Source organism: Mobula hypostoma, chromosome 3 (assembly GCF_963921235.1).
Source record: "Mobula hypostoma chromosome 3, sMobHyp1.1, whole genome shotgun sequence".
NCBI classification, from domain to species: domain Eukaryota; kingdom Metazoa; phylum Chordata; class Chondrichthyes; order Myliobatiformes; family Myliobatidae; genus Mobula; species Mobula hypostoma.
Genome location: NC_086099.1, coordinates 59,131,693 through 59,154,728, shown reverse-complemented (window position 1 = coordinate 59,154,728; position 23,036 = coordinate 59,131,693). Strand labels below are relative to the sequence as shown.

At 38.9% G+C, this 23,036-nt stretch overlaps 2 protein-coding genes across 2 annotated transcripts in view; one reads left to right on the top strand and one right to left on the bottom strand.

Annotated features, from left to right (window-relative positions):
• LOC134343698 (uncharacterized) overlaps positions 1–9,630 on the bottom strand; it is a 60,589-nt gene extending 50,959 nt beyond the window's left edge. Inside the window, exons 1-4 of the mRNA XM_063042452.1 lie at positions 9,542–9,630; positions 9,367–9,440; positions 4,929–5,040; positions 996–1,070 (exon numbers count right to left, since the gene is read on the bottom strand). Of these exons, the coding sequence (XP_062898522.1) occupies positions 996–1,070; positions 4,929–5,040; positions 9,367–9,440; positions 9,542–9,562 (282 nt within the window). The 5' untranslated portion in view covers positions 9,563–9,630. The remainder of the gene's footprint in view (positions 1–995; positions 1,071–4,928; positions 5,041–9,366; positions 9,441–9,541) is intronic.
• A 2,455-nt stretch (positions 9,631–12,085) lies between these two features.
• LOC134343697 (exocyst complex component 1-like) lies at positions 12,086–22,412 on the top strand. The gene is made up of 4 exons (XM_063042451.1): positions 12,086–12,212; positions 17,307–17,437; positions 18,721–18,892; positions 22,336–22,412. Exons 1-4 carry the CDS (start codon positions 12,086–12,088, stop codon positions 22,410–22,412), a joined length of 507 nt encoding a protein of 168 aa, XP_062898521.1.
• Positions 22,413–23,036: the final 624 nt, after the last annotated feature.

Here is a 23,036-nt window from a genome sequence, read left to right as displayed (position 1 = left end):
TTAATTAAATTATGTTACAGATTTCAGGCTCTGGTGCCAAATGTCTGGTGTACTTCAATTTCTTGATTATATCAGCATCAGAACACATGGAAAAAGGGAATGTGACTTTGAACAAAATAATTCAAGGAAATGAGAACACAGCATTAAGTAATGAGTTGATTTTCCATCGCAGGAACTTCTATGCCATTTGTACCATCAATTATTCATAATTATAGGAAGTAACATCCTAATATGGAAAGGGCAAATAGATTGTTATGGGCCAAAGTTAGAGAGCAAGAAAATAACCAAAAGAGCCACCAAACTAAAGATAGCACATAAAATTTTATAGTTCTGCATGAGATCATTGGGATGACCATTACTCTACCAATACTTTGCTAGAGAAAAAAATAGGCAAGTCTAATTTCCTTGCTTCCTTCCCATTTTCCTGACTCAAACACTTCTCTATTTTTTTACTCCAAAAGAAAACTTAAAATATTTTAAGATTTTTTCTGTCCAGAGTATGTCTGCAAAAGGCACACAATACAATGATGTACCTGCCCAGAGAGACCAGGGAATATGCATTATAATATAGCATCAAAACAGAAGCTGTCCAATGACTTTCCACTTTATACAGCAATATTGACAGAGAGAACAGCTCCCACATTCAATCGGACAATCATAATTTTGAATCAGTAATTAGAAAGACTGGAATGGACTTTAACTCAGGTTCACTGAAGGTATATGTGAACTACAAAACTCCCACTTTTTAAACATTTTTCAGTAAACTTCCAATTCCCTCACATTGTTCAAAAATATTTAATATAAATCACCTTTAATGACAAACATCTGCAGCCTGTATATATGAAGTTCTTGACAAATTTTAAAGCACCTCTTTCAAGCTGCAATCTTTCATTATCATCTCAATTAGATTCTTGCAAATCTGAATTTTAATAGGTTGATATCTGTCACTTTATTGTTAATTCACAATGACACAGTTTTAATGGTGATTCTGTTACCAATGAAGTCTCATGTATGCTCCGTTCATGAGGGAGAACAGAAAGTAGGCTCTTCAGCTTCATAGAATCTCTCTCCTATAATAAAGTGAAAGGTGAACAAATATATCAGCTTAATCACAAAAATTGCAGAAGGCAGCTCTGTAACACAGATTGACACCGAACCCATGGCTGTGTCACAAATAGATGATTATTTTAAACAGAATGATAATGTAGTCCAGAATTTGTAGAGGGACATCATTATATATTCAGTGGCCACTTTATTAGGTTCACTTGCTTGTCAATGAAAATATATAATTAGCCAATCATGTGGCAGCAGCTCAAAACATAAAAGCATGCAGACATGGTCAGGAGCTTCATTTGTGTTCAGATCAAACATCAGAATGGAAAAGAAATGTGATCTATATGATTGTGAGTGTGGGCGGATTGTTGGTGCCAGATGGGGTGCTTTGAGTATTTCAGAAACTGCCGATCTCTTAGGACTTTCACACACTACAGTCTCTAGAGTTTACAGAGAACGTTGTGAAATAAAATATCCAGTGAGTAGCAGTTCTGAGGATGAAATGCCTTGTTAGTGAGAGAGATCAGAGGAGAATGGCCAAACTGGGTCAAACTGACATGAAAGTGACAGTAATTCAAATAACCGCATATTACAACAATGGTGTGCAGAAGAGCATCTCTGAACACACATGTCTAACTTTGAACTGGATGGGCTACAGCAGTAGAGGACCATGAGCATACACTCAGTGGCCACTTTATTAGGTACAAGAGGCACATAATAAAGTGGCCACTGAATGTATTTTTTTTACTTAATGATAGTCCCAAAGTGGTTCTTGAAACTATTCCCTTGTACCTGTTTCTTTTTTGTTACATATGCTGTCCTAGACTTTTTTATTTGTATTTATTACTTTCCTTGTATTTCCAATTGGATTTTCTCATCTCTCGATTTTACTTTCAGGTGTATATTTTGTTTTAAACTAAGTCTCAGTTAAAGAAGGAATAGAACAAAACATCTCCTTTGGCCTATCCTTGCACAGGAGTGGAGAATTGGGATCAGTAGCTATTGAAACATCAGAGCTGGATGGATCAGTTTAATACATTGATGGATTTGAAATTTATAAATACCTGAATGGCTAAAAGCAGCAGATTTTCTTCCCTAAATCACATTAAGTGAATAAGCTGTGTTTTGTGATCATTATGCACAGCTTCATGCTCACTCAGTCTGCTATCAATCTGTTATTTTCACTTTTTCACACTCCCATGGTATGACTTGATGTTAGGTTCCAAATCCAGTAAAAGAAGCGCTACCATACCAAATAATTCTTTCATCTTCCAGTCTTGCAAAACATCTTTTTGTTTGGCTTGTAAACTGTAAAGATAAGCCAAATGCCTTGATTTGAACCGACATCATGGTTTTAAGATTGCTCAGGTTTTATGGTTGAGTATTCATGTTCTTCATCGCAAATGCCTGGCCCTCAGGTCAGTTGCCATGGAAAGCTGAGGTGGGGAAGAGCAGTGGCCCCAAAGTATAACAAGTCAAAAGATAAGGAAATGGTAAGGATCACAGATGCTAGTGGCCCAAGTAATCTTTGTGGATCCAGAAGGACACCATTGTCCAAGTGACCTAACAAAAATATTTTACATTGCAATGCATCCTTAGTACATTGAACAATTTTACCAAGTAGATGGTTTAAAATTACATCTCGATACAACTAATAAAATAAGACCATAGAATATAAGAGCAGAATTAGGCCATTTAGCCCATCAAGTCTGCTTTGCCATTTCATTACGGCTGATCCAATTTTCCTCTCAGCCCCAATCTCCTGCCTTCTTCCCATATCCCTCCATGCCCTGACTAATCAAGAATCTATCAACTTCTGCCTTAAATATACTCAATGACTTGTACTCCACAGCCACCTGTGGCACAAATTCCACAGATTCACCACTCTTTGGCAAAGAAATTCCTCCTCACCTCCATTCTAAAAGGACAACCCACCATTCTAAAGACTTGTCCTCTGATCTTAGACTCCTCCACCATAGGAAAAATCTTCTTCATATCCACTCTATCAAGGCCTTTCACCATTCGATAGGTTTCAATGAGGTCACCCCTCATTCTTCTGAATTCCAGCAAGTAGGGACCAGAGCCATCAAACAGTCCTCATATGACAAGCCTTTCATTCCAAAATCATTTTCAAGAACCTCCTTTGGACCCTCTCCAATGTCTTAGATAAGGGCCTAAAACTTCTCACAATACTCCAAGTGAGGCCTCACTAGTGCTTTATAAAGTCTCAAGATTAGATCCTTGGTTTTATATCCTAGTCTTCTTGAAAAAATGAATGCTAACATCACATTTTCTTTCTTCACCACCAACTCAACCTGCAAATTAACTTTAGGCAATCCTGCACAAGGATTCACAAGTCCCTTTGCACTTCAAATATTTATATTTTCTGTCCATTTAGAAAATAGTCTACGCTTTTATTTCTTCTACCAAAGTGCATGACCATACACTTCCTGACACAATTCCATCTGCCTCTTCTTTGCCCGTTCTCCTAATCTGTCTGTCCTTCTATACTTCCTCAAAACCACTTATCTTCGTATCATCCACAAACTTGGCCACAAGTCCATCAATTCTGTAATCCAAGTCATTGACATATAACATAAAAAGAAGTGGTCCCAATACAGACCCCTGTGGAACACCACTAGTAACCAGCAGCCCACAAGAAAAGCCTCCTTTTTATTCCCACTCTTTGCCTCCAGCCAATTAGCCACTGCTTTATCCATTCTAGTACCTTTCCTATAATTTCATGGGCTCTTAACTTGTTAAGCAGCCTCATGTGTGGCACTTTGCTAAAGGCCTTCTGAAAATCCAAATACACAACATCAACCGGTTATCCTTTGTCTATCCTGCTTGTTATTTCTTCAAAGAATTCCAACAGGTTTGTCAGGCAAGATATAGGACATAGATGCCTGTCCTAATCAGGCATCCTGGAAAACAAAAGGCTTTATAATTATTTCAGTGCTGTGTAATTTCTGTGAGATTGCTTCATTACTGCTTACAAAACAAATGTTTCCCACTCTGACTTTTAACTTGCATTGTGCCTGTTTTCCGTGAAGCCTCTAAGAATTATCTACCTACGACATACTATGGCTTGTTTTTATACATGCTAAACATCCTGACATTTCTTTGGATTATCGTCACACAAAACTAGACACACCAAGCCATGTCCGAACATATGAGGGCAGATAAGCTTGAAAGAAAAGTAGATTTATTCAATGTCTTAAAAGGAAAGGAGTAGAGTCAAGTGGGGGTGCCACTGGCACGTAGCATTTGGCACAACGCTATTACAGATTGGGGAGTCGGAATTCAGAGATTAATTCTGATGCCGTCTGTAAGGAGTTTGTACGTCATTCCTGTGAATGCATGGGTTTCCTCCAGGTGCTCTAGTTTCCTCCCATATTCCAAAGACATACCAGTTAGTAAGTTAATTGGTCATTGTAAATTGTCCCATCATTAGGCTAGGGTTAAAGAGATGGGTTGTTAGGCAGTGCTGGGTTAGACTGGGTTTGACACTGTGTCTCAAAATAATTAGGTACCAAATAAAATGATGAGGCAAGGGGGGAATGGTATTATATTCAGGCAGAGGCAATCACTTTAATTGGAGCAACACAAATTTATCAGTAGGTTAAAAGGCTGCTGAAGATAGTAAAAATAAAGAAATACATGGAAGAGATTTGAAAACAAGGGTGGAAGTCTTGTTTTCCATTTACTGCTAATGTAGATCAGCAAGCACCAGGGCAAGAGGCAAATTAGTTTCAAGTTAAAACACAGGCAACAGAGATGAACGAACATTTTTGGGGAATGGTGGTGGAAGCTGAAAAGGAGCCCATTGCAAAGGTCATCTATAAATAACAAACATTGTATAGGTTACCACTAACACTTTTGCTTTTTGTAAAGTTGTGGATGTTGAAAAGCAATTCCTTGTCAATGCCTGATTTTCTTGTCAGATGATGAGCTACCCATCGTATCACTTTGTCTTTATGTATATACCTGCAAAACAAACCAATAGTTCAGTAGAATGAACAAAGATGTACTGTTTCTAAATTTTCATAGTCTGAAGTCCTAAGCACAAAAGATTAAGGATAACACTAGCAATAATGTGCATTTCTAACGTCCGAATAGTTTTGCTATCCTTACGTCAATGCTGAAACTGGAGAGGGTTCAAAGGAGGTTCACGAAAATGATTCCAAGATTGAATGGCTTGTCATATGAAGATGCCTCTAGGCCTGAATTCAGAAGAATGAGGGGTAATCTCATTGAATCCTGTCGAATAATGAAAGGCCTCAACAGAGTGGACGTGGAGAGAATGTTTCCTATGGTGGGAGAGTCTAAGACCAATAGACTCAGAATAGAGGGGCGGCCTTTTAGAATGGAGAAGAGAAGGAACTTCTTCGGCCAGAGAGTGGTGAATCTGTGGAATTCTTTGCCACACGCAGCTACGGAGGCCAAGTCTATATGTATACTTAAGGCAGAGGTTGATAGATTCTTGATTGGTCAGGGCATGAAGGGATATGGGGAGAAGGGAGGAGAATGGGGCTGAGAGGAGAATTTTTATTTATTCATTTACGAGATGTGGGCATCACCAGCTAAGCCAGCATTTATTGCCCATCCCTAGTTGCCCTTGAGAAGGTGGTGATGAACTGCCTTCTTGAACCGCTGTAGTCCCTGACGTGTAGGCACACCCACAATTCCGTTACAGAGGGAATTCCATGATTTTGACCCAGCGACAATGAAGGAATGGCGATATGTTTCCAAGTCAGGATGGTGAGTGACTTGGAGAGGGATTTCCAAGTGGTGGTGTTCCCAAGTATCTGCTCTTCCAGATGGTAGTGGTCGTGGGTCTGGAAGGTGCTGCCTTAGGAACCTTGGTGTGTTGTTGCAGTTGCAGTACTATCTTGTAGGTAGTACACACTGTTCATTGATGGTGGAGGGATTGGATGCTTTTGGAAGGGGTACCGATCAAGTAGGCTCTCTTGTACTGGATGGTGAATATTCCATTACACTCCTGACCTGAAGCTTGTAAATGGGAGTCACGAGGTGAGTTACACCCCCCAGGATTCCTAGCATTTGACCTGCTCTGGATGCCATGGTGTTTATATGGCTAGACCAGTTCAGTTTCCTATGGTAAAATTCTGCTCCTTTATCTTATGGTCTTGTGGTTTTATGTTCATTGTCGTCATGGTCCGGTCCATGAAGTCCGTGTTCCGGTTCACAGTCCAGTCCATAGCTCCTTGTTCCGGGGTTTCTGGTTTTCCCCCAGTTTCTGTTGTAGGCACATGTTTCTCGTTTTGGGGCTGAGACGTAAATACCTCTGCAAACCAGGGATTCCCTGCTAGATTATTCTGTTCCCCTCCTTGTCTTTCTTCTCTTGCTTGACTCTCTACCTGCTCACCTAGCCTGGATACCCTGCCTGTATTGTTGAAGTTTTACTGCTGGGGCAAGACTGGAGCCTGGTTAGGTCAAGATAAGGAACTGTCTTTTGTTGTGTTTAATTGTCTCTCTGTGTCCATGCCTTCCCTAGGTGGGTCTGGCTGTTTGCTGCCAACTAGTGTTGGGATCTGTCTCTGTGTCCTCACCTGTGCTAGGTGGGTCTGGCTGTTTGCTGCCACCTTGTGTTGGGATCTGTCTCCATGTTCAGTGTTCTGTGTATGAGTCCTGGCCCTATGTCCTGTTCCCAAGGAGGGGTCCTGGCTCTGTGTTCCATGCTCCTGTCTCTTCTAGTCCAAGGGTCCATGCTCCTGACGGCCCTAATCCAGTCCATGCCTAGTCCAGTCCTGTCCATGTGCCTTTACCTGTCCTTGTGTCTCGCCCTACTCAGTTCCTCACCCAAGCCATGTCCAGTCCTGTAGTCTTGTCTTGTCCTCGGCTAGTTCTGGAGTCTGAGCCTGAGTCAAGTCCCAGGTTCTGGGTCCTTACCCAGTCTCTGGCTTGGAGTCCATACCCCAGGCTCAAGCCTCAAGACCCCAACCTCTAGACCCCAGCCACATCCTGTCCTGTAGTCATGTCATGTGCTTGCCTGGTTCTGGAGCCCCAGCCCGAGGCAAGACCCAGGCTCTGGGTCCTTGTCCAGTCTCTGGCTCGGAGCCCAGGCTTCTAGTTCTTAGTTCCTTGTCCGGGTTCCCTGTCTTGTCCATGTCCTAGCCCAAGTATGCGTTCTTGTCCCTGCTCCCTATCTGTAACCTGTCACGTCCCCACTCTAGTCAAGCCCTGTTTCTTGAATTTCAGTGTTTGTGTCTTGCACTTGGGTCCATTCCCAATGCCCCCCATTGTGACAATTCTTTCATTGTGACAATTGTTGCATAGTAGGGGTTCAAAACTAAAATAAAAATTGGACTATCCCTGTACCTCAAGTCGCTGAGGAGTTAAAAATAACATTTATATTTATCATGCTCAGCAGCTATATCATTTACAAACTCTCCAGTCAGCTATGCTTATGAAAATATTTAGGAGTGTGGTCAGGATGTATCTGCAAGGCTTATAATATTAAAGACGCTGGCATACATTAGCTATTTGGACAAATTGGTACAATATAGCTGCAGATTATTGATCATAAAAAAAATTGCATTTCTTAGATAGAAGGATGCATTTTATTTGGCATGATCAGAGATTGCCTTTTCTATAATGTCAAATTATTCAGTGACAAGAATTGCATTTGCACTCTCAAGCTGCTCCTAAAGTTGTGCATTCTTCACCTTGAAATTCCACGGAAAATATTGTTTTGCTGTACAAAAACTTTTGCAAAAAAATTGGTAGAGATTGGTCAAAACATCTTACAGTAGAGGTCTGATAGTCTATTATCCAACTCGCTGTTCCCCCTGTGCTGTAACTGAAATGCTCCCACACACAGACTTTGTTGCTGTGCAGCTGGAATTTCTTTATATAATGCTAAGATAATTCTGAAATCCATGTTTAGTAAGTTTAATTGGGCATTGTAATTTGTCCTGTGGTTAAGCTAGAGTTAAATCGGGGATTGCTGAGTGGTACAGCCCAAGGGCCTATTCCACAGAGTATCTCGAAAAATAGATTGTTGACCCCACTCTGGATTCCCAGTGGAAAACTGTTTATTCTCTATTCTCATGCTGTGGGAAATGATGTAAACATTAAGGGAAGTAAAAACTTCCACGTCAGGCTTCATAGAGGCCTGTCTCTTTCAAACATACGCAGTAGGCAGCGACCAAGGTCTAGGGAAGAGAAAGAGCTGCTACACAGTAGCTGAAGTGGGTAGAATAGAGATACTTACGGGAAATAGACATGCACATCAGAGAGGAAACACAGGTCTAAGCTTGCCAGATCATTCAACTTCTTTCTGAACTGCATGACTGTTCCATTGATGTTGGGGGACTGTAAATGCACACACAGGCCCTCACACAAAATATTTGTGCATAATATAGTCAGTGCCTCATGGCTAGTCGGCTAGTAGAAATGGCCACAGAGCACCTACCCTTTCAATTCCCAGGGAAGTTTAAGCATTTCATTGGCTGTAAAATGCAATTGGGTGTCCTGGTGTTGTGAACTAGTTTATGCAAACACACCTCTTCCAGAGGTTGCAGGAGGAACAGAGATTATGGTCAAGGTGTTTGCACCTACAGGTATAAAGGACTTGTATTTACACAGGATGTTGCCCTATCCCAGGACAGCCTAAAGGTCTTCAAAAGCAGAAGTCTTAGTAGTCACAAAATGTAGAAACCACATCATCTAGTCTGCATACTTCTTTGATACGAAGTCAATGGTGATGACTTTTATTTTAGTATCTTAGTTCAGGGTGAAATAGTGGCATTGGCATAACTCTCTCTCTTTTGTAATAACACCATGCCTATATCTGAGAGGCGAGTGGCTTTTATATCATGTTTGACAATGCAATCTTTTCTCATCAGAGTTTACTCAATTTACACGCTCTAGTCTGTGGACCTTGTGTTCCATCTCAGAGGCGATAGACTCCCACTGAGCCAATGCCGTCGCAATTCAGGTTTACAGATTTGGGCGGCTTATTGACAAGGACTACATGAGTCCGCGTTGTTAGCTTTCTTCCAGGACAACATTATTTCCGTTCATTCGCATCGCAACCTTTGTACTCCAGTCACAGTGACTGCGTGCTCTGCTAGTGCAGATTTCATTCGGTATGTTATCCATCCTCTTTTTATCCACTACTGAACAGATTCTTCACAAGAATTACTTTCGGCTGTTTACGCTCATGATAAGCGCCATCGAGAGCGCGACGAATCTTCAGCTTTCAGCAGTGGTTGCACAGCTACTGGGAGCCGGGCAGGAGAACAGGCTTTGGTTAGAACGGTCAAATCAGTCATTTTCTTGACTTACCTCTTTAACGCTAGGTTCATCCCGCAGATAGTTTTGACAATCCCGGCTAGTCTTCGGAAGTTCCGTTCACCTCGCTGCAACCAATAGAACACGGTGAATTAACTATTACAGAGACAGATTTTAATTATTAAAATATGCTTTTACAAATGAAATTCCATAGTTGTTAGGTTCTGACCCCGGTGTGGTCCATATACATGGCTCACAGTTGATACACTAGCTTTTCTAGAATCGATTCGCAAGGTGTAGATTTTACTATCTGCGATCCCTTCCGCATTTTTATGCGCATTTGGCACGACGGCGTGATAATGTGAAACTTTCAAGGAAATTCAGTCTAGGCTGGGCCCTCAAAAGCTCTCGTGTATTCCTGCGCTTACCTTTTGGAACAATGTCAACCTGACCAGCGATGTGACGTTGAGGTGCGCCTGTTTCTGGAGGGGCTCAAACACGGGGACACGAGCATCTGGCCAAATGTCAACCAGCCAGGTACAGTACTCCAATTAACTGCGACTAGCGCTTCAAATCTTTGACCGCAGAAGTTAAATTAGAAATTAAGACAATTTATAAGTTCTGAAAAGTTATTACATGTATGACCCAAACGTAATTTTTAATTTATATAGTGCATTTAACTATCTCAAAATGTCTTATGGCGCTTCACATCTAATGAAATATATAATCCTCTCTCTATGCATTGCTTTTTTTACTGATATAAGAATGTCATCCAATTATAAACTGCAAACAAAATTTTAAAGCGCGCTCTCCATTTTCTTAAACCTCGCAAAATGTAAGCTGTTCTTGGGAACTAATTTGATACTGTTTCATTTCTTTCTGGATTTCTACCATGTTGAATAGACACATGTAATCATGTAATCATAGAATGTTTTAGTACAGAAGAAAGTCATTTGGCCCTTCACTTGTGCATTGGCTTTCTACCGGAGCAACTCTAATTCACCTCAACCCTTTTTTCCGTAGCCTTCCAAACATTTCTCCATAATATATGTATCCAATTCTCATTTTGTGTGCTCCCTATTTGAAACACAGATTGCTTTTCCACGCGTGCTCCGTAATTCTCTTTTCGTTTGTATTTTATCCTCACCCCTACACCAATAGAAACAGCCTTCCACTCACCTTGTCATTGTAGCAAGTCTCCTCGCAGACTTCTTAATTCCAAAGAAGTATTCCCTCAGCAGCTTGTTTTTCAGACACTGCCCTTGCAAATGTAAGGATAAATAAGACATGTGACTTAAAAATAATCCCGGGAACCATTCTAGCATATTTTCTTGGAATTCTTACTAGTGCCTTCACAAGACTTTACATATAAATTGCTAACCAAAATTAGATATAATCCTCCAGATGATACTGGGCTGGTCTTTTATGAAGGTTCAACATGACTTATCTGCTTTTATACTTTTTGTCTCTATTAATAATTCTCAGAACTGCAAGTGCCTACCTCACCTATGTTTCACCGTGTAAACTTACATTGACGTCCATTTGTTACTGCACCCGATGAAAACAATAACAATTATTCTATTTGCCACTCCCCTTTCTTCTTACGAAAATGCAAACACAATATCTGTTGATATTTTTGCCAATTCTCCATTTCCTTATTTTTGCTAAAATATAACAAAGGAAATTTTTGCCATGCCTTTATAGAGGATGGTTAACAATCGGATGTCAACTTGTCATGCCATTCCTCTAATTGGTTCCAGTAATTGTGGGGTGACAAGAGGGAAAAGAATTAGCCAGTATTCCCACTCCTTCTGCAAGCAGTTGGTGCACAAAGAGAAACCTTGTCTTTGTTTGTATGCTGATGGCAGATGAAGATAAGAATTATCTTTGTTCTGATGATGAAATAGTCTGCAAATTTTATTAACAATTGGAATGTTTCACTTGATTGAAGTATACAGTCACTGAAAGAAAATGATTCCTTCTGCATATCATTTGGTTTAGCAAAGCATGAGAAAAAACTGGAAGAGAGAAATAGTTCTCATCCTGCTATGTACATTCCCAAGCTATTAATTGGAAAATTGTCAGATTTGGGCATAAATTTCATTCATCTAAACCAGCAACTGTTGGAGAAAATGTGCACTTTTTTAAACATCGGAGAAATAGAAGGTAGATTGGCTGCATATGTACACAGTGGGTGAGACATAAATGAAAATGTGGATGTGTTTAATAGCTGTAAGAAGCTAAATATTGAAAAGAATGTCACCATGGTCCACTGACTGAAAAGTCAGAAACATAGTTAATACAACAGGGAAATTATAAGTTTGTGTTCAATACTAAAGCTACTTTTTTGAAAAAGGAATAGGTGAGAAAACTTTAAATGTCTTATTATAGTTACTGCAAATCAAATAACAAAGGCACATCTTTTAAACGATAACATTAATTTTGAAGTACATTTTATTTTTATGTTATACAGTGAGTTTCTTAATGGAAAACACCATTAAATCAATATCTCAACTTGGTTTTGAAAACTATAATGGAATTCATATGGATTGTAAATGACTTACTGGACATTTCTCAAGGGAACAATCCAGCAAGAATATTGACTAAAACTGCAATCCAATAACGTTTTGTGTGTCATGGTGTTTAAATCCATAGAAACGTCACTTGGTTACCATTATGCAGATTGTATACATGATATCCTCTAATTGGTATTCACATAGTGTGAGTAAATATGTTTGATTAACGTTGTACTTCTGAAAGCCTGCTTAAGGCAATGGCAGCATTACTCAGGAAAGAGTTAAAGAAAGAGGTATTTCATCCAAATGGAGACCGCCTGTTTGCCGTGATTGAAGTCGTAACAGGTGAACAGGAAGATGAAAGGTATTACCTTTGCAGTTCAGGTAATTTTAGTGTTTATGCACAGTAGAGTATCGTTTTTACAATTTCTAAATGTTGTAAATGTATTTTAGACAAACTCTAAGGAAATAACTTTGAATTTAATTCAGTTAAGAGTATTTGCATGAGTACTTTATCAAATTAATAGAAATTTTTACAAAGTGGAAACGAACAGTAGTGTCAAAAATATGATGCTGTTCCTAATTAATCACCTCCTTTTTAGTTATAGTAGTTGCAGTTGTGTAGACCAACTTGATTAAATCTCTGAAATTCCAGCTTTTTATTTTAATTGTATTCCTCTTCCTGTTAGTTAACTTATGACTTTCTTGAGCTGGCGGGTCTCTATTGTTTCCTTACTGAAAGGGTTACTCATCTTTTCTAGACTTCCTTTTCTGTAAGCTGCTGTGGCAGCATCTTGGCAATCACTGTGCACTGTTGAAGTTACTGGACAACTCTGTAGCCACCAGAATCTACTTGTTACAATATCTGTTTTCAATTCTGTATGATTGCATTCTTTTTCTTAATCCACTTAAGATGAAAGATGTACTTTTTGTGGTGTACACTGCAGAGCAATGATTTCATTCTTTCTTTAGTTAGAAATCTTCAAAGCCTTCTCCAGGAATTAGAGCACATAATCTAACAATTAGAATAACTTCAGTGTTTTAAGTGCTGTCCTTTAGAAGAAAAATTAAACTGCATTATTGGGTGATTATGGAAAGATCCTTAAAGAAGAAATTAAGAACTTTTCATTAATCAACATTATTTGGTCATTATTTCATTACTGGCTGTGGGATCTTGCTGTGTAATGATGGAACGCCATATTTGCTGCTTTACTACAAATAACACACAAAGTTGCTGGTGAACGCAACAGGCCAGGCAGCATCTCTAGGAAGAGGTACAGTCAGCAACTTTGTGTGTTGCTTGAATTTCCAGCATCTGCAGAATTCCTCGTGGTTACTACAAATAATGTACTTTAGGACAGAACTTATTTAATTTTGGGATTGCTCAGTGAGTATATATAAAACGAAATATTGGACTGTAAGGTTTTAAAGCTGAGGATTACTTGGTATGGACAGGAAGCATAGAGCAGAAAATAATACTGAAAGGAAGTAAGTCTGCCTAAACAAGGATGACAATTGATTTAGTATTGTTTGTTTCATTTGTTTTAAGAGTATGAGGTGCAGTGAAGAAGTGTTTTTTAACTATTACGTTGAGTCAGTAAAGGAGATTCTTAACGACATGTGTCAGGCCTCTTTACACTAATAAGAGACTCATCACAGCATATGAAATCAGTAGCAAAACAAGCTTGCAGTTAAGCATGGCTATTGCTGCAGCTATGAGTTAGACTCAGTTACTGGACTGCAATGGCAAGTTCATGAATGCAGAGTGCTTGCATGTAACACTCCAGAAGAAAACTAATGCACACCACCTAACACATTACTTTCATCCGAGTTTACTAGACTCTGAAAATCTACTGAAGCTGTCAGTCTTGATCAACTTAATATGTCAGTTTAAATTCATGCTATTTACTAATTCAGAATCAGAAGCAAAGAGGGTTAATAAAAAAAACATACTACTGCCTTTCTTGTATGGTTCATGGTTGTTGATTTATTTCTTATATTCATGCATTTGCATTTAGGATATGAATGCTTTATTTTTTGCATGTGCAAAGTAGCCTGTAGAAAAAATGTGCAGAGCAGGATTATGTACCCTGAATTAACCACAACTGATTTTGTTTCCTACTGTTTATGTGGAAATCTATTTAAAAGTTCCATCACAGGCAAAGCTAATCTCCACAAATAAATTTCCTCACTGGACTTTACCCAATGGACACTTCTTGGAATAGCAAAAATAAACTACCAATATGCAGCCATCCAGATTCTGTGGTCTATGCAATGCCCATTTTCAATGCTAATAAGTTCCCTAACCCTCCAATAAGCCAAGTAGGACTTTACCATTCTCACCCACCTGGCTCCACCTGTCACCTAGTTAGCCCCACTTCCCCTCCCCCCAACCTTTTTATTCTGGCATCTTCGCCCTTCCTTTCCATTCCTGAAGAAGGGTCTCAGCCCGAAATGTCAACTGTTTATTCATTTCCATAGACGGTGCCTAACCTGATGAGTTCCTCCAGTGTCCACGCATGTCACTCTGGATTTCCAGCATCTACAGAACCTCTAGTCTAGGAAACACAGGGCCTAGTTCTCAAATCAAGAAACACACAAGACTAAAGTATACAAATAAGAAGGTTCGTGTTCTTGACAAATCTGCAAGTTTGGATTGAACTGGCATGATGCTCTCAGGAAAATTATGTGTACCTATTACGGGAAAAGACATACCAAAATTAACAAGTTAAGACTTACCTGAATGCAGCTGTCACTAGCCATTGCATTCTTCATCCTCACCCACTACTGCACTGAACATGGATTACAACTTCCACTGACTCCCCTGATACATTGTCACCTCAATTCCCCGATTAAAAACTATTATCTCACGACCGATCAACAATTTGTAAACCTGATCAATCTCTTCCTATTCCCAATCAATTAAATGAATATCTGACCCTCTCTTGTAGTTCAGTAATTATGTCATTGACATAGTTGAAGTTGTGGTCAGTGGTGACCTCAGAATGTTGATGGTGGTGAACCAGGCATTGGAAATGCAATTGAATGTCTAGAGCCAGTGGTTAGAGATATTCTTTTTGGAAATAGCCATAGCCAGGCATATTTGAGGCACTTTCTGTAGTTACCACTTATCAGCCTATGCGGAAATTTCATCGAGGTCTTGCTACATGGATGAGCTGCTTCACTTTACTGAGATATTACATAATGAATTGAATATTTACAAGTTATTCTTGAAGAAGCTGAAAATGACTGTGCCTGTGTCTCTGCCCTTGAGAACTACCCCCAACACCAACAACCATCATCCTCTGAGAAAGATATGACTCCAATCACAGGGGCAATTTCCCTGATACACATTCACTTCAGCTTTACCAAGGGTTCGTGATGCCCCACGTGGTCAAATTCTACCCAGATGTCAAGGCCTGTCACTCTCACCTCCTTTCTGAAATTCAGCACTTAGGTTCACGTTTGAACCAAGTTTGTTTATTGTTTATTTATTGAAATGCAGCACGGAATACGCCCCTCCAGCCCTTCAAGTCGCACAGCCTAGCAGCCCCCTGATTTAATCCAAGCCTAATTATGGGACAATTTTACAATGACCAATTAACCTACAGGCCAGTATGCCTTTGGACTGTGGGAGGAAACCAGAGCACCCAGAGGAAAGCCACGTGGTCATGGGGAGAATGTACAAACTCCTTACAGGCAGTGCGGGAATTGAACCTGTATTGTAAAGCATTGTGTTAACCACGACACTACCGTGCTTCATTTTGTGATGAGTTCTCAAATGGGGTAGTCCTGGCAAAATGCAACTGGAATTGGCAACCAAGACAATTGGAAATAAGGTATTTATTGATAATTTTCTAAGTATAGGTGGAGCCTCAGGACTCATACCACCAGGTTCAGGAACAGTTATTACAGCTCAACCATCAGGCTGTTGAACCAAAGGGGATAACTAAATTCAACTTCACTTGCCCCATTATTGAAATGTTCTCATATAGACTCACTTTCACGGACTCTTCATCTCACGTTCTTGATATTTATTGCTTATTTATTTATTTATTATTATTCTTTCCTTTTGTATTTGCACACTAGTTGAATGCCCAAGTTGGCGCGGTCTTTCATTGACTCTGGTATGGATTTATTGAGTATGCCCACAAGAAAATGAATCACAGGGTTGTATTTGGTTATGCATATGTACCTTGATAGTAAATTTACTATGAAACTTGAAATTCTAGTTCAAAATATATCAGCAAGATTCAGAGAAAAGAAACAGTATCAGTTTGCTAATGATTGAGACTGTAGAGACATATTGGTGGTAATTAGTCAGATTTGCCCTGCTTTTCATAAGCAAGATATATATGGTTAGTTTTCTGCCTTGTAGATCACAGAAAATGATGTATGTCTAGGATTTTCCTGTCTTATTTCTGTAAAATTTTGTTTTGGAATTAATGAATGCTCATCTTTCCCTTTGTTTGAAACCGTCCATAAATCATAGCAATTTAAAACGTTACTTCAGTCAAAGTCTGGCTGAGGATGTATAAGACTGAGGAAAAACATTGTATAAAAACTTGACTTCATATTACTTTGTTATAGCTTGTTATTCGTAAAGGAGGTTTTAATATTATGGCTTATGGATGTGTACAATAAATACTGAATCTGACCACTTTTGGAGGGGCGTACTTGTGTAAAACTATGGGAGAACATGAAGGACACATGAACTACAAATGAGGGGTGATTGATAAGTTCGTGGCCTAAGGTAGAAGGAGTCAATTTTAGAAAACCCAGCACATTTATTTTTCCTACATTTACACACATAATCCAGCGGTCATGGAGCATACGGATCCCTTCTTTGTAGAAGTCAGTGTCTTGGACCTCCAGACGTGGTCCACAGCAGGGGTGATTGATAAGTTCATGGCCTAAGGTAGAAGGAGATGAGTTATTAACTTCAAACTTTCTGCAGTTTCACTCAGAGTTGAACTGCACAGGCATGTAACAAGAGCGGTATAACTCATCTCCTTCTACCTTAGGCCACGAACTTATCAATCGCCCCTGCTGTGGCCCACCTGGAGGTCCAAGGCACTCTTGTTACATGCACGTGCAGTTCAACTCTTTGAGTGCTAATGCAGAAAGTTTGAAATTAATAACTCATCTCCTTCTACCTTAGGCCACAAACTTATCAATCACCCCTGTTGTGGATCACTTCGACAAAGAAGGGATCTGTATGCTCCACGACTGTTGGACTAAGTGTGTACATGTAGGAGGGGACTATGTTGAAAATAAATGTGCTAGGTTTTCTAAGATTGACGACGTCTACCTTAGGCCACAAACTTATCAATCACCCCCCATACAAGACAATACACCTATGAATTTTTGGTTAGCCTTACTTTCACCACTTCTCCCTTTGGCAGGATCTGACCGACATTTCTTTTACCATACCTGCTGTATTTTAAGATGTTTAAATGCACTATCTTCTCATTCTAGTAACAAATTGCAAAGAAGTGCAAATAACATTTGTGAAAAATATGATTTCAAGTGAAAATGAACAATTTGAAAAAATTACTACATGGTATCTTGAAGATCTTAAACTTGTGGATGGAAAAGAAGCAAATCAAGTAAGTGGCTGGTGTATCGACCGTTTTCATTATACAACACATAACACTCAATAACTGGCCCTGCGTCTCCCGAACAAACAACAGGTTCCTCATCTTTTTTTCTCTAGTCCTGCTGAAAATGTCGGCTGTACTCTTTTTCCAGAGATGCTGCCTGGCTTGCGGAGTTCCTCCAGCATTTTCTGTATGTTGCTTATGCCTCGTGTTATTTGCTAATTCCATATGGTCAATTTTGTTCTAACTCTTTGAACCATTCGTCCTAAGATGAAGGCTTAGATGTCTCCCCTAAGGGGGGACCACTAACTGAGGGAAACAATGGCCTGCTCCTCTGTCTTCATTCAGACCTAGACTTTTCTCGTCGTTTGGAGGTATTCCACTAGAAGTGCATTCTTCCTACCTGAGACTGCTCGTGTGGTGTTCATTGGCAAATATATTACAGAGGGGTAGGTTGAGGAGGCTGTGACTTGTGATAGGTATGACAACAATTACATGCATTTACATAATACTTATAGTTTAAAATATACTTCAAGTCTTCACTGACAATTAGAAGAGTAATTTATGGAAATTTTTTAGAATAATGAAAGATAAATTGAGGCAATAGAATTCAGAGCAAAGCTGCAAATGAATACAAAAGAAACAAGTAAGGGTCTGGCCAATATAGTAGCATATTTGAGGGGAGAGAGCCTCAGGGCTTGTTTCTTGGCTGTCTCACTCTAGTTTCCACTGGGATTCTACCATGTATGTATCTTAATTTCATAGCATCAGAACCGATTACACCATCATAACTCATTGTAACTCCAGTTAAAGAACCATGAAAATATTGCAATCTAGGAGTTATGGTGGACAAGACATGCTAAAATAAAAACAAAATGCGTGATACTCTGCAGATCAGACAGTGTTTGTAGGAAAGAAGCAAACATAATGTTTCAGGACAAAGACTGAAAAATAAAACGAGAGCAATGAATTTGTGCACAGGCATGATAGAAGACTTGTACAGTTGAACTTCCATGAAATTCCCTTTAGTTCTACTGGTTTCTGACTGAATTTCTGGAAAGAGGTTGGCCAACTTTTCTCAGAAATGTTAATAAATACTTTGTACAAAATGATCAAAGTATGTAAATGCCAGAATTTGATTGTCTTCATTTTAGTAAAGTTGAAGAGGGCAGAAAATTCCCTTTGAGAAAAGGAACAAAGAATGAGAAATATTTTTGAAGTAATTAAAATGAGATGAGCTGATTGATTATAATTTGATAAAAACTAATATCATTTTTATCATGTTTTACTAGGATAATCCACACTTCGATATGCACTTTGATAAAGTTTATGGCTGGGAAAGTTCCAGTACAGCTTCCAAGTATACATTTGTCCGATGTTTGCAGGAGCTTAATCGTCACTACCTGGGCAAGAAGATCACATTTGTGAATTTTGATGCTGATTTTCTAATTGATACAAGTTCAAGTATGAATAGAGGGGACTGCATGCTTGCTTTGAATATGTTTGTGTTATATATTTATAACTGTATATGTTTATCTATATGCAAATAACAGTAGCATAATATATTCAAGATAGTTTGTATATCTCATGCCATTATAATCACAATTAACTATTTATTGGCTGTACATTAGATCACAGATCTCAAGAAGCAAAGCATACTTTACTTTAGAGAATGAACTGTTTCCATTATAGCTTTAATGGCATGACAAAATTGTACACCAGGATTCAGATTCATTGATTTTGGGTTTAGATCTATCGGTTACTGAATGAGTTATAGAGGTACAATTTGTAACTACATGACTATAGACTCATAGGAAAATGTCTCTGTTCAGACAACAGAGAAATGAACAACACAAGGCTGAAAAACAATTATAGTGGATTCTGGTTAATTGGAACACATTGGGACCAGTATATTTTGGCTCAATTAAGCAGCTGATGCAATTAGCTGAAGCTTCTTGGAAATAGTTAAAAAGGTATAAAAAAAGACAAACTATCATTTAACTGAGTAACAAATTATGTATTTAAATGAAATACAGAACAAATTAGAACACTACCACAGCACTATAAAACTGTGTGTATTACTTCCTCATAGATATTGATGGAGGAATTAATCCACCGTATCTGCTGTGTTCTTTTGATCAAATGAACAAAATCAGCACAGACACCTAGTGCAGACAATGGACTGCCTCTAAACAATGCTTTTAACATTGCATCCCCCTAATCTTCATTCTCATTGTAACTTTCAAGATGATTACAGATACCTTCCAATTCTTCATAATTCCTAACTTTGAAGTAACGAAATTGTTTCAATTTTACTCCTGGCTGTTTCTGGCATCTCCAAGCCTGAATGCTTGAGCAAGAGTTCTGAACTGTACTACTGCTTATTACTTGCTAACTATCAACACTCAGGTTGGAGGAACAATAACTTATATTCCGTCTGGGTAGCCTCCAACCTGATGACATGAACATTGACTTCTCTAACTTCTGTTAATGCCCCACGTCCCCTTCGTACCCCATCCCTTTTGTTTTCTCTCTCTCTTTTCTCCCTCTGTCCCTCTCACTATATCTCCTTGCCCATCCTCTAGGCTCCCCTCCCCCTTTCTTTCTCCCTGGGCCTCCCATCCCATGATCCTCCCCCTTATCCAGCCTCATATCCCTTTTATCAAAAAAACCTTCCAGCTCTTAGCTCCATCTCTCCCCCTCCCACTTTCAAATCTCTTACTATCTCTTCTTTCATTTAGCCCTGACAAAGGGTCTTGGCTCAAAGCGTCGACTGTATCTCTTCCTGTAGATGCTGCCTGGCCTGCTGCATTCCACCAGCATTTTGAGTGTGTTGCTTGAATTTCCAGCATCTGCAGATTTCCTCATGTTTGTGTTTTTTACAACTGATGCTATTTTAAAATTGTTTGCTCTCATGAACACTACCTCACTTTATTATTATTTCTGCTTTTGCACTACCACTTTTAATTTAACTAATAAATATATACACAGTGTGTATATACATAAATATAGAAAAATTTTCTATATTTATCATGCATTGACATGTACTCCTACCACTAAGTAAACAAATTTCATGCCATATGCCAGTGATATTAAACCTGATTCTGATTCTAAGCACGATGCAATATCAAATGACCACAGTGTTGTGTATTTAATATTTCAGTAGTATTTGAGTAATATTGTAAATATATTGTTTGATTAAGCATTTTTGTTCAGTTAAATATTTAATTATGGGTTATGTGAAAATAAGTGAATTATATATGTCATGATATTACCATGTCATATGCACACGCCTCGCTTAAAGTAAAATTGAAGTTAGACTCACATCCCTGGTTCCATGTCTTTCTTTTAGTTAGCTTAATATTTTAGAGTTACAAAACATAACAGTGGTGGTGAGGTATTTTTAAAATAATCCCAAAATGACTACCTATCTTTTGAAGTGCAGTGAGACGTTTGAGTTTTTAAAAAGCACAGCAAAAAGTGGTTGAGTTTAAAAAAAGGTGCAGTACATTTTTTTCTTCAGAGTAGCCCATTTTCTTTGCAAAAGACGATCGAATTTAAAAAAGGACAGAAAACAGAGAAATTCACGGGTTCGTATACTTTGAGTACTGGGTGATAATAATCACAATTTTTTAAATATCAGAAATAGCTGGCTACATCAGGAAGATAGATGTGTTTGATTGCACAAGGGATAACTGGATTTTGTATACTGAATGGATTGAGCTGTATTTTAACAAAATGAAACAGCCAATGAGAAATGAGTGCCAGTTATGCTGTGTGCATTGGGTTTTAAGGCATACTGTTTGCTTAGAAGTTTGACTGATCCAACCAAGCCAGCCTAAGTGAGCTTTACTGATATCATGAAAGTAATGCAGGGACATTTAGAACCAAAACCATTGTTGATTGCAGAACATTTTAGGTTTCATCAGCAGAATCAGAAGGAAGGGGAATCAATTTCAGTGTAAATGGATGAATTGACGAGATTATCTGAACATTGTCAGTTCAATAATCAGCTTAATGAGACACTGAGAGATTGGTTAGTTTGTGGAATCTTATAAGAAGAAATTCAAAAACGGCTCCAAACCAAAGTACACTTTAAAAAGCAGTTGAAATTGCTGTTTCAGTGCAAACAGAGATGCAACTGAGTTGCAGTCAGCAATGAAAGTGAGTGAGAACAAAATTGCAACTTCTAAACAGAAACTGGCCTGGCCAAACAAATTGTGTTACCATTGTGGCAGGTGCTCGTATACACCAGACCAATTCAGATTTAAAGTTGAAATTTGCAGAAAATGCAACAAAAGACGACCCATGCACAGAGCATGTTGGCAGACAAAATAAATGGACTGCATAAGGAAGAGGTAAAGATTAAAAAAAATCAAGTTGCAGTTTCAAAAAGAGCACTATTCTTCATGCCGTTGATGAAGAACCTGATAATGATGAGAGTGACACAAGACTGATTTGCCTTGAGATTTCTGAGTGAAAACTAACAAAATAAGTGTGATGTATTAAATTTTATAAAACACTGGATAAATGGCTGAACAGTTCAAAATTACAATTTTACCCTTTGTGAGCTCGCAGCATTAGAGCATCTGTACATGGTAAACACTATAGGTTTGTTAATGTCTAATGCTTGCTGATAGCAACCGGATTCTTTCTTAGTCATAGGCACCATTAACATGAGGATGCTTGTTAATGACTAAATGCTTTTGGTCACTTTGAAAGCTTGGGTGACAGATTCTTTCTTAGTGCCTGTCAAATTGACTTGATGGCTTCTCTGGATTCGAGTTTATCACATATGTAATATTAATTTTCTTTTGTAACCAAAGGAATATTGTCCAAAACATTCAAAGGTTCATTTATTATCAAGACATATATCCATTTACAACTCTGAAGTCTGTCTTCTCCAGATAGCCGTGAAACAAAGGCAGAACATGAAAGTCATTCCGAGAGAATCATCAAACCCACTACATTGCACAAAGAGTAACGGCATCCTGACCATCAATTCCAAAAGCCGCCTCCCCGCCCAAAATGGAAGAGGAACATCGACCCCCAAAAAGAATCCCTTCCCCCGACAAAAAAATCTAATGGAACACTACAGATGTCAACCCCCAAACGCTCTACCCTCGCAAAAAAATGGAAAAGGAATGGGCGATTAAAAAACACAGAATATAAAAACGATTATTCTGAAAAATTCCTGTCCATATACGCAATAGTCCAATCCATAAAAGCAGAACCACGATACCATCCTAAGATTATCACAGGCATTCTTCAAAAGAGGGGAACGCTGCACGAGGTAGAGAAGTCTACCCGCCTGCCAGGGAGAGCCACACGGTGGCAGGCTGCTCACAGATTCCTTCTCTGGCAGTGATCAAGAGGAAGGCAGTTGACGCTGAACTCTTGCTCGCCTTCTGCATTCACCTCAATGTCTCAATCTTCTTTGATGCTTTAATTGGTGATTAATGAACATTTCAACCGGTAAAATGGAGTCGAACATTGGCTTACACCCTGTCTCAAAGTTTCTTCGCATTGAGGCCTTCGAGTACATTCCCACTTTCCCGACTGACTGACTGATAGAGTGACCATTAAAGTGTCTAATTGGTATGCTAGA